The sequence below is a fragment of the Podarcis cretensis genome (assembly GCF_951804945.1).
Source record: "Podarcis cretensis genome assembly, chromosome: 1".
Lineage (NCBI taxonomy): Eukaryota > Metazoa > Chordata > Lepidosauria > Squamata > Lacertidae > Podarcis > Podarcis cretensis.
In genome coordinates, this window is record NC_137170.1 from 18,700,776 (window position 1) to 18,713,506 (window position 12,731).

General features: G+C 45.3%; 1 protein-coding gene across 1 annotated transcript in view; it reads right to left on the reverse strand.

The window, feature by feature from the left end:
* Positions 1-12,386, reverse strand: part of HHIPL1 (HHIP like 1) — a 28,318-nt gene extending 15,932 nt beyond the window's left edge. The window contains exons 1-3 of the mRNA XM_079948245.1: positions 11,999-12,386; positions 3,496-4,142; positions 324-467 (exon numbers count right to left, since the gene is read on the reverse strand). Of these exons, the coding sequence (XP_079804371.1) occupies positions 324-467; positions 3,496-4,142; positions 11,999-12,280 (1,073 nt within the window). The 5' untranslated portion in view covers positions 12,281-12,386. The remainder of the gene's footprint in view (positions 1-323; positions 468-3,495; positions 4,143-11,998) is intronic.
* Positions 12,387-12,731: the final 345 nt, after the last annotated feature.

The window sequence follows — 12,731 nt, forward strand, 5'->3', positions numbered from 1 at the left end:
TACACAAAATCTGCTACATAAGAGCATGCCATTATGCCAGCCTTCTCCAAGCTGATGCCCTCGGGATGTTCTGGACTACAAGTCCCATCAGTCCCAGTCTGCATAGCCAATGGTCAGGGATGATAGGAGTTGTAGTCCTGACCATCCAGAGGGCATCAGGTTGGGGAAGGTTGCATTATGGCACTGAGTAGCCCAACCTGAGGTCAAGAAAAGCAATAAGGGTATGTAGTACTGCTGAACCTATTTTGACTTCTACATAAAATCAACGGAGTGCAGCCTGCCTGCCCCATTCCCAAATAATATCATGTCCGTCTGACTCCTACTTGTTTTGAGCATTTCCAAACAATGCAAAAGGATCACCGGCCATTCCCCCATCTCCAGTGAAGATATAAAGATAACCATCATCTCCAAACAACAACTCGCCTCCATTATGATTGGAAGCAGGTTCATCTATCTCAAGAATTACCCTGCAGAGAAAAGAGAGAGAAATAATCATAGCAGCAAAACATTAGCAATACAGACAAACACTACAACAAAACGAAGTCTGTTGACATTTGTTAAGGATTGGAAACTTGTTATGGACTTTTTGTGTTTGTGTGTGAAACAGAAAATGGACTTGTAATATCGGGATTTGAAGAGTGGAAAAAAATACTGGTTTATAGAAGATATAATGGTTGGATTTTAAGGAATGAATATTATATGTAGTTGCAGGACAGTGAGCCAAAAGTCGTTTTACTCTTTTCTATCTTTCTGTAGTCCCCCCACCCCCACTTCTTTCTCCTTTCTCTTTTTTTGAGTCTCTCTTTTTCTTGTCTTTTCTTCTTTCTGACTTTGTTCTTTTCAAGACTAAGTAGCTGCTTTATCTTAGCATATTATAAAAAGATACTTTGTAATGGGTGTGTATTTTTTGCATATCTATGAATAAGGTAATGGTAAAGGGACCCCTGACCATTAGGTCCAGTCGTGACCGGCTCTAGGGTTGCAGCGCTCATCTCGCTTTATTGGCCGAGGGAGCCGGCGTACAGCTTCCGGGTCATGTGGCCAGCATGACTAAGCCGCTTCTGGCAAACCAGAGCACACGGAAACGCCGTTTACCTTCCCGCAGGAGCAGTACCTATTTATCTACTTGCACTTTGATGTGCTTTCGAACTGCTAGGTTGACAGGAGCAGGGACCGAGCAATGGGAGCTCACCCCATCACGGGGATTTGAACCACCAACCTTGTGATCGGCAAGTCCTAGGCTCTGTTGTTTAACCCACAGCGCCACCCGCGTCCCACATATCTATGAATATGTATCAATAAATAGGCGCGCACACACACACATACATATATATAACGCAAAGTATTAGACGGCTGTGTTAAACTTTATTAACTTATCTTAGCATCCAAGCCAATATATTCACCATGCAGCCCTAGCGGGAGGAGGGGGCTTGCCTCCCTATTTTCTTCTGACAAAGGTAGCCCTAAACGCACAAGAGAATCTCATATTGGTGAGCAAACCAGACCAGGAAGATTTTAGGAGAGAAGAGATTGTCAACTGTCCTGTCCTACTGGTGCAAAGAGGTACCCTTGGGTGGTGTGGATGGCTTCCCTTGCAGTCCCTTCCATTAGGCAGGCAGAGTCATGAAGCACAGACATAACAGACCTAACGCCCGTCAGGTCACTGGAGTCAATCACCACAGTGGGCTCGAGTCCTGGCAGCAAAGTCATGGGAGGGAATAAAACATACCTGAGTTCTCACACATACATCACAATGCTATCACCCCTGCCTTTTGAGCAGCAACTTTGCTCTTCACAAACTAAGCGGGAATTGCAGCAAATTTCAGTGCAAATGTGCAGTGAAGAAGGGAACTGAGAAGCACAGGGATATATACATGCCAATGTGCAACGCAACAAGAACATCTTTCAGCTGGTGGCTAAAACTGAAGGGGATTTATCTGAATTCTAAATATTATTTCCTATGGACAGCTCTGCAAAACTTTTCGGCCCCTTGAGAACACTTAAAGCATGATTTGTTTCTGTTCATGCAATCTTAAGGCTATAAAGGGAATGAAAGTCATCTTGACCAGGGATGGGTGGCCTGTTGCCCTCCAGATGATAGACTACAGTTCCCATCACCCTTGACCACAGGCCATGCTTTCTGGGGCTGATAGAGGAGTTGAACAGCTGGAGGGTCACAGGTTCCCTATCTCTGATCTAGGACAAAGCCACTGAGCCGCTCCGTACGAATTCTTCTGCAGCTAAACAGTCATTACCCAAAGCATTGCATGCCAAAAGCAAAAGGCACTGGAGCCATAGGTGTCTGTAGACACAGAACAGTTTAGTAAACACGCCCAGATGTCGGAAACCAAGCCAGATGAATCACATGCTGCAGAAAATGAAAATTCTCAGGAGGGAACACTCATTTGCAGACTCTAGTATGGAGTTTAGTAGAGTAGAATCTAGTTAGCCACTACATTTTCTTGGCCCTCTGACTCATGTCAATCTTAGCCAATGCCCATCTTCAGTTGTGGCGATGGCCAATGAAGGGATCTTCAGAAAAACCATTTTACCTTTTTAAGTTTGTGGGCTTCCTCAGACTGGGGGAGCAGTGTATTCCAGAAGCAGCTGGGAAGCATCAAAGACACAAGCTGCATTTTGTCTATATGACACTTTTTCGCACTTCCCTACTCTGAGTGGCTTGGTCTACCCATGCATCAGACTTCAGCTTTCTGTCTGCAATGGAAGCATGCTAAGATGCAGGTAACAGAATGTGTTGCTATTAGACTGTGTACACATTGCCATTTGCTCCGACTCCAATGTGCTCCCAAGACTGGCGTTCAAAGCCATGTTCACTTGAAAATACCTACAATCCGTATCTAGCCTGCATTTTCTTGAAAATGACTGCTTTGTAAATGCATTTTCCCTGTAACCAGTTTCCATCTGATTTGAAAATGGAAACTGCGGTTAATCTGAGATGTGTACATTTGAAACAGCCATCGCTCATGCCCAGATGACAGCTTCATGAATAGGAGTTATGGGGGGTTGCAGGCCTGGGGAAACCAAACATGTTAGGTGGTACTTTGGTTTACGAACTTAATCCATTCTGGAAGTCCATTCTTAAACCGAAACCATTCTTAAACCAAGGCACGCTTTCCCTAATGTGGCCTCCCACCGCCAGTGACCTTCCACCATTCAGATTCCGTTCTTAGACCAAGGTAAAGTTCTCAAACCGGGACACTATTACCGGTTTTGCGGAATTTGTAAACCAAATTGTTCTTAAACCGGACTGTTCTTAAACCGAGGTACCACTGTACTGTACATTGAGTGAATGCATCCCTGTTTCCTCCCTAGCATGTACAACAACATGTACATGTGACTTGAAACACAACACGCAGGGATGGGGTGGGATAGCACTTGCTGTGTTTTAAGCCGCTAATGTATACAATCCTTAGATGTGCATGTTTGCCCTCCAGCATCTTAAATAAATGTGACAGATAAAGGTGCATACAATACCTTTCAGAACCATGGTCCACAGAGTTCATGTCATCAGGAGAAATTCTGAACTCACTGATTCGGATTCTCTCTTCATACTGCACTTCAACTGAATAGTAGACATACACTTTACCATTAAATTTGAATTTAGGATGGAAGACTATACCTAGAAAACCTCTCTCATCTCCTTCCCAAGGTGAGGTCAGTACAGCTTCACTGATGTTCAGAAATGGTTTTTCAAGCCATGACCGATCTGGGAGGTAGGTCCAGACTAAGCCAACTTGCTCAGCAATGAAGAACCTGTGCGTTCCGTCGTTTGCATGCACCATGGCCACTGGATTCCTAAGCCCGTTGGCAACCTCAGCTAGGCACAGCTGTAGACATCCTGCTGTATCAGCAACCACTACCCCAAGGTTTTGATTGAGATTGTTATTGACCAGGAGGTGGGGGAAGCAGTAGTCGGTGTCGTCGAGGGACAAATAATGACAGAACTTTGCCATGTTGTCTTCCAGGGACAGTAACTCTTCATCTGGGGTAAGGAAACGGAACATGGCCCTGCAGGTTTGCCACACTTGTACGCAGTAATCTTTGCATAGTCCTGGCACAGTTCTCTCTGGAGTGGAAGGGTCCTCAGCATCATACAGGTGAGCAGCATAGGGGGAGCATTCCTGCAGGTAAAGGGAGAAGCCTGTGTCAGTTGTTTCTATTCATTGTATCATTAGCCCTCTGCTCTGGCTCACTAAGGGCCAAACTAGATGTGATATTAAATGCATTAATGCATTAATGAATTAACACAGGGTTTCCCAAACTTATTTTTCCAGTTGTTTTGGGACTACAACTCCCATCATCCCTAGCTAGCAGGACCAGTGGTCAGGGATGATGGGAACTGTAGTCCAAAAACAGCTGGAGACCTAAGTTTGGGAAAACCCAACCTTAACATGTCTAGAGTCCCCACCCCCACAACTAACAGCCATGCAGGGAAGCAATCAAAACCATAGGGAAGTGGGGATTAACTAACTATCTCTCCCCCCCTCCCGCCACTCCCAGTGTGATCCCAAAGGAAACTGCTCCCCACTGCAAGCTGCTATTGACACGGGGGGGGGGGGGATTTGATTGGCATCAATTTAAAGCTTCTGTCCTGAAGCTATTAAGGATGTTTTCTGGAAACAATACTGGGTTAGATGGTTCAAAATGGTACATGACAGCTTCATATGTCAAGATTAGTTCTGTGCTTTGGATGTTTGGAGACCAGTTTACTGATCACGAGTAAAGCCATTATTTAAATATTGTTAAGATCCCAAAGTTCAAGATACTTTAAATGTTCTAAAGCTGCAGCTATGTTGATTTTATAATATTTTAGTATGTTGAATAACAACAAAAGGTCTTATTAGTGTGCTGCAACTTCAGGAAGAGAATAGCTTGTTGCACAACAGCTCATATTTCTGCATGCAAAAGCAAAAAGATACAGATGTGGGCGTTAAGCTACTTTTATTTTTCTGCAACTACAGCTGAAACTTGGGGAGTTTAGCACATGGCAAAATGTGAGAATGTTAGTCATCTGTCTCGCCACAAAGAGACAAACAGAAGGCATTTAGAGAGAAACTGACTCAATGATTGCTTTACCATACACTAAGATTCAGTGGGATATCTCCATGCCATGTGGGGATAATCTAGTATTTTCTTGCAATTAGATTCAGGACAGAGCTGGTCTGGGTTTTAAGGCAACAGCTGTATTGATTTCACTTTCTCCTATGAGGAAAAACCTAAGGTAGCATGTCCTTAAATCTCTTATTCAGTTGCAATTCAGCCAGCAACTCCAAACTGCCTGCGCTGGGGAGTTTGATAATTGCCAGTTCCCACAAGATCTCCTTGCAGCCAGAGGAAAACTCTTGCCTCTGGTACCCAGGAATGTGCATAACTTATTGTCTGAACTTACTGAGATCCAATGGTAGGTCTGCACAGGAACCTTGTTGGTTTTGCTTTAAGACAGGACTATAAGATACAAGCAGAAAAAGAAGATACAAAACAACCTTAAGAGCAGGCTTCCTCAAACTCGGCCCTCTAGATGTTTTTGGCCTACAACTCCCATGATCCCTAGCTAGCAGGACCAGTGGTCAGGGATGATGGGAATTGTAGTCTCAAAACATCTGGAGAGCCAAGTTTGAGAAAGCCTGCTTAAGAGGTTACTGAGTCCACAATGCAACTTAGATCTTACGCCAGGGATAACGTGGCATGCATTTGGGGGTGAGCAAAGGGTCAGTATGTTTTAGAGAATGTGTGGAAAACAAACAGCAAATCCTCAAAAGAAAAAGGACCTACAGACATGTTTCAAGAAGACAGCTAAAAAAAAAAATATGCAAGGCATTACCATTGCCAAGCAGAACCAAGGTAAGAGGCATTGCATATGTCCTATTACTTTCGAAACCAGCATTCTTAGCTGGGGTGATGTATCTGCTGCACGTACACACCACACTGCCCTGGTTCACACATAACGCTAAACCAAACCATGGCTTAGCATAAATGAGCATATGTGTAGACTCCTGAGAGGAGACAATGGGCACTTCATTCGTCCCTGGTGGTTTTGCACTCGTGGTTTAGTTGTCCTTGACAAACTATAGACTGTAAGTTAGTTGCTGGTTACAGTTTATGGTTTGTCTGTGCTAAACCATGGTTTGGATTAGTGCTGTGTGCAAAGCAGGGCGCACACACACTGAGAGATGGGCAGGGTATAAATATATTGTTGTTGTTGTTGTTGTTGTTGTTGTTGTTACACATAGCACATTCCTGACTATTACACATAGCGCATTCCCGACTACATAAAGAATAAATTCTGCAATTTGTATGCAGCATGCAAATTTACATCTGCCTGCCTATTTTCAGTCATTTATTCTGTTTTCATTACACTTGAGAAGCTGTAAGAAGCTATTCTGAAATAGTGACTTCTGAAATACTGATTTCAGAATACAAAAAGCCCTACTGAGCTTTCACTGGATATCTCCAACATCAGTTAAAACCTATTCAAACAGGCAACAGAGTTTAAAACTTTTTTAAAAGAAGAAGGTAGATGCTGAAATTTGCACACAATATTAAATCACATGCTTTTTTGGGGGGGGCCTTGGTGAAGTAATTGCTTTATTCAGGTATTCACAACTGTAAAGCCATCATCTGAATATTGAACCCTAAAGTAAAAAAAAATGCATGCAGTGCCTGCTGTGGAACATCTGTCCTTACAATCAACCAATTGAAGAATTGCATCTGGTTTGCTGACTTTAATTTGGTGCTCTTAGTCATATTGTTGGCTGAATTTCACATGCAGCTGGGCCAGCTGAGGACAAGATGTAAAATTCCCTTACATACAAAAAAAAAAAAGTAGTTAAAAAACCCCAACTCATAAAACTAACAGGGTTTGATTCACTTAAATAAATTAAGAGCCCCGCTGCCTGGATCGACATGGGTCAAGAGACCCCACACTGTGATTAGGATTAGGAAATGTGATTCACTGTGATGTAAAAAGTTCGCCTCATTGGCTAAAATGTTCTATGCATTTAAGCAGCTGTGATCTGTCTCAGATTTTATTTTCCCTTAAGAAATTAACCGAAACAGCTGGATTCAAGGAACTGCTTGCTCTTGTTGTAGTGTGATTTGTTTATCTATGATATCAGCTTGGCAGCTCCAGCAAAACTTCTTAGAAAACTGCTGTAATTTCCTTTTATATGAGTACTATTACTATCAGTTCCCATCTGCAAACTACAGTACTACAGGAAATCCAAATAATCTCCGTCTTCTTTGCTAATAGTTTAACCATATTGGTACATAATGCATGCAGGGAAAGTTGCATTTTGTTGAGCACAAAGGAATCCTGCAACAAAATGTTTCGGTATGCAGTGATCCCCACCCCATCCCCAATATAAAATTCTGGCTGCATTTGGAATATATAACATTTGGGTCCAATATGAAGTTGCAGTACTTCCCTTTACATAATTCATTAAATTGGGGAAAACAGATCCATTGGGATTTGTAACCGACATATGTCATCTATCACTTTGGTCCCCAGGTGGGGCTGGGAAGGTTCTCTGCCTGAAACCCTGCTGCAAAGTCAGCAAAAACAATGCTGAGTTAAACGCAAAGCTGCGTAAGATGTAACTCAACATGTAGATGTTGATGTAAAGCAGCCTCCCATGTTCCTCTGTCTGCCAACAAAGGTCCGTATAGTTAAAACTATGGTTTTCCCAGTAGTGATGTATGGAAGTGAGAGCTGGACCATAAAGAAGGCTGATCGCTGAAGAATTGATGCTTTTGAACAATGGTGCTGGAGGAGACTCTTGAGAGTCCCATGGACTGCAAGAAGATCCAACCTCTCCATTTTTAAGGAAATCAGCCCTGAGTGCCCACTGGAAGGACAGATCGTGAAGCTGAGGCTCCAATACTTTGGCCACCTCATGAGAAGAGAAGACTCCCTGGAAAAGACCCTGATGCTGGGAAAGATGGAGGGCACAAGGAGACGGGGACGACAGAAGACGAGATGGTTGGATAGTGTTCTCGAAGCTACCAACATGAGTTTGACCAAACTGTGGGAGGCAGTGGAAGACAGGAGTGCCTGGCGTGCTCTGGTCCATGGGGTCACCAAGAATCGGACACGACTAAATGACTAAACAACAACAATGTTCCTCTGTCATATATATTTGTTTTCAAAATTTCTGACAGTAAGAGCTGTTCAACAATAGACTCCCTCAGAAGGTGCTGGACCTTCCTTTATAGACGTGTTTAAGCAGAGGTTGAATGGCCATCTGCTGTGAGTGCTTTAGTTGAGATTCCTGCACTGCAGGGGGGTTAGACAAGTTGACCCTCAAGGTCCCTACCAGCTCTTAAGTAACCTCTACCGCTAGTAACCATCATTCTCCACCACTTGACCTTCAGAAAAGAAGAACGTTAGGGAGTGGGAAATGTAGCTGAGTCATTCACAGCTCCACACACAATTCTCTCTGAATCATCCCATCTTTGCAGAACAATGGATCTCATTTCAGAGTGCTTGCACATAAATACATGTTCTCCATTCTGGCACTTATTCCTTAAATCAAAGCCTCTTCTCTGTGTGTCATAAATAAGCTTTCATCAAACAGACCCTTCTGTGTTTCTTGCCATCCCTTGCCACTCTTCAACAATGCCTTGATTGCTTCCCAAGGCTGCAATCCTGCACTCGAGATTAACTGAGCTGAAGGGTCATGAACATGAATAAGAAATCAATCCATCAGAACGTGTTATTCCATAAGTCTCAATGAATGGATGGGAACAGAACAAGAGCATTGTAGGACTTTTTATTTTGCCAGTGTAGGAAGAACTCACTGTGCTCAGGACTGCAGCCTAGGAGAGGTTTCATGGCCATCAACGCTTTATGTAACTAATGAAATCTTTAGTCTGGGTGATAGTCAACATTAGTCACATGTAGAGTAGACCCATTTATTTCAGTGGAACTACTTTTAATATGACTTAGATATTACCCTCCCACTTGGGAATTAAGGGCATTTGGAGGTGGGTGTTGGTTTCTGTAAGGATGAAATAAGGATATATCTGATTTTGCCCTGGACCAGTTGAAAGCATCAAGGAAAAATAACCAGTAAGCAGTCACAAATGTTAACATTATTTTCCATGGATAAGGGTTTATTTCCTTAATGTGCAAGCTTGTTTTAAGAAAAGGCCGATCCACACATGCACGTACACAACTCCCTCCCAACTGAAATCAGAAAGGCACCCTTACTTGCTGAACTTCAGGAACGTGACTAAGAATTTCTTGTTCCAGCAAGCATTTTAAGGTAGCATTCAGTTTTATTATAAACCTTTATTTGTTTTGTTATCCAGTTTTCTGTGGATTGTTCTTACGTAGGCTGCTTAGAAACGCATATAAATGTCTTAAATAAAAAATTAAACTCACACCTGAATTTATCAACAGCCTCCACTGAAAAAGCAACATCGCTGAAATGATGTGAAGTGTCTATAGCTGTGGCATTCACACATGCAGGTCATCAATCTAGGTGACAAACATGCACATGTGAACCAGTGCCCTAAGATATTTACTGCATTAACCATGACATCCAGTGCATTCCACTGAGTTCATTGGGACTTGCTCCATCAGGAGGCTGTGGACTCTCCTTCCTTGGAGGTTTTTAAGCAGAGGTTGGCTGGTCATCTGTCATGGATGCTTCGGCTGAGATTCCTGCATTGCAGCAGGGTTGGACTAGATCAGGCATAGGCAAACTTGGCCCTCCAGATGTTTTGGGACTACAATTCCCATCATCCCTAGCTAACAGGACCAGGGATGGTCAGGGATGATGGGAATTGTAGTCTCAAAACATCTGGAGGGCCGAATTTGCCTATGCCTGGACTAGATGATCCTTGGGGTATCTTCCAACTCTATTAGTCTACTCTCTAGTAAAGCAAGATAAGCTTGCAACCTAGGAGGGTCAGAGATCTTTTTGTACTAGTGTAATCCCTTTAACTCCCTTTAGGAGGTTCGTTTCCCCCATCTTTCCAGGAACGTAAAATATCACAGGGGTAAAAACATAGGGCTTTGACAGTCTATTTGAGGGCTATTGCCAGCGGTGCAGATAAACAGTTTCTTTCGGCTATTGCAGATGGAATAGATATGGCAACGCGATCAACATTTCATTCTATTCCCGGAAGAGAAACAATGTCATATAATAAACCACAACTAAATATAGGAAGAGCTGGAATTTGGAGTATTCACATTCATACACAGAGACACTTGTCAAAATAATGTGACTAATGAATACATTTTGAGGAAAATTACCATCTGTGTGTCTGAGAAGCAGGGCCTAAATCAGTCTAATGGATTCCTGTAAATTATTCATCTACTATAGCATAAAAACACAAGCACAACGAACGGCTGAAAGTGGCGTGTATGGGATTTCAGGGCTGTGGACGATGCAGTTTTTTGACACACAAGATAAGGAACAGAACAATGGCCGTAACCTATGACCTTTATCTCCAGAGCTAAACAGCACAAACACACACTGCAAATTTGCCACAAGCCCTCCATCAGCAACGCTCCGCAGGAACTTGACAACTCTTGCACCTATGGTATTCCATGCTAGTCCAACTCAGAGTAGACCCACTAAAGGTAATGGACTTGGCTATCTTAGGTTCATTACATTCAAGGAGTCTATGCTGAGTAGGACACTACCCTTGGCATTTACAACAGATGCTTCTTTTTAGTCTCCATTTATCCCAAATACAGTCGTACCTTGGTTGACGAACGCCTTGGCAGCCGAACGTTTTGGCTCCCGAATGCCGCAAACCCAGAAGTCAGTGTTCTGTTTTGTGAACGTTCTTTGAAACCCGAATGTACGATGCAGCTTCCATGGTTTCCATTTGCACGCAGGAAGCTCCTGCAGCCAATCAGAAGCCGCGTCTTGGTTTTCGAACATTTTCAGAAGTTGAAGGGACTTCTGGAACGGGTTCCGTTCAACAACCAAGGTACTGTATACCTATCTAAAGGTGTTTCCAGACCACCTATTTATTAAGCGCTCATCCTGATTCGTTTGCAGGGAGGTTGAACGATATTTAGTGAGCATGCATACTTATTTGTTTGTGGAAAGGTTAGATATTGCATCAAGTAAAGGTTATCTCACTTGATGCATTTTCCCATCACTTTCCTTATTGCAAACAGTTCAAACTTTTTGGGAAGTGAGTTTGTTGGGCAAGACCTCCCAAACAATTACAAATTGCACAGCCTGAATTTGCCAGTGATCTGAATACCGCTTAAAACTAGTGACAGTCTGGAAATGCCCTAAGTTATGCAACTTTCATGGCCAGTGCAGACCACATGTTAAAGGTAAAGGTACCCCTGCCCGTACGGGCCAGTCTTGACAGACTCTGGGGTTGTGCGCCCATCTCACTTAAGAGGCCAGGGGCCAGCGCTGTCCGGAGACACTTCCGAGTCACGTGGCCAGCGTGACATCGCTGCTCTGGCGAGCCAGAGCCGCACACGGAAACGCCGTTTACCTTCCCGCTGGTGAGCGGTCCCTATTTATCTACTTGCACCCGGAGGTGCTTTCGAACTGCTAGGTTGACAGGCGCTGGGACCGAGCAGCGGGAGCGCACCCCGCCGCAGGGATTCGAACCGCCGACCTTTCGATCGGCAAGTCCTAGGCGCTGAGGCTTTAACCCACAGCGCCACCTGCGTCCCGACAACATGTTAGCTTTCTCTAAATGAAGAGGGAGAGATCCAGAATCCAGAATCATATGCCAACATGCTCATGTCTTCTTTGGAGAAAATTCCTCCTGTTTCATTGCGAAATAATAAAATATGATGTAAGACCTTGTGAATTAATATAAACATTTAACAATGTCTTCTGAATCATTTGTTCCTGCCTAGAATAAACTAAGAGTTCAATTAGCACAGTTGGTTAGCGCATAGTGCTGATAACACCAAGGTTGCAAGTTTGATGGGATAGCTGGGGTGCGGGTGGGAGGAAAGGGGCGGGCCGCGTGGCCCCACCGGGCTCACCTGGCACAGGAGGTTCTGCAGGTGGCTGGCGCAGGCGGCATAGGCGGCCTGGTCGAAGTTCTCGGCCACTCGGTAATAGCGCTGCAGCAGGGAAGCGTCGCGCTCGGCGTCGCAGCAGCCGAAGTCCGAGTACTGCACGCAGAAGTGGAGCGGGCGCGGCGGCTTGAAGGGCGGCTTGAAGTCCAGGCACTGCGGGTGGCCCCACAGCAGCCCCGGCAGCGCGTGGAGCAGCGCGAGGAGGAGCGGCCACGGGCGGCGGCGCCCAGGAGGAGCCCGCGCCATGCTTCCCTTCCTCGGCGCTGCTGCGCTCAGGACAGGCGCGGGCTCCTGGCCGCGAGGAAGCGGCGGCGGCGGCAGCTCCGGGGCTCGCGCCCGGCCATGGCCCTCGGCGGGCGGGCGGGCTGTGAGGGCTCACGCGGGCTCTCGCAGCCGTGCGCTGCGAGGGTCTGGCGAAGCGCGCGCGTCGCGGTGCGCCTCGGCGCTTCGGCAGCTCCCGCCGCCGTGCCCTGAGGGCCCCTTAGCCGAGGGAGAGACGGGGAAGGCGAGAGGCAGCAGCCGCCTTCTCGGGTTGGGCAGGGAAGGGAGAGGACGCTGCCCTGCTGCGCCCTCAGCGCGCTCGGAGGACGACTCGGATGCAGCGCCGAGGGGGCAAAGGGGACCTGCTCGCTCGGCCGCCCCTTTGCTCGCAGAAGCGCCTCAGACCCAAAAAGAAAAAGCTGAGGAGGAGGGCGGA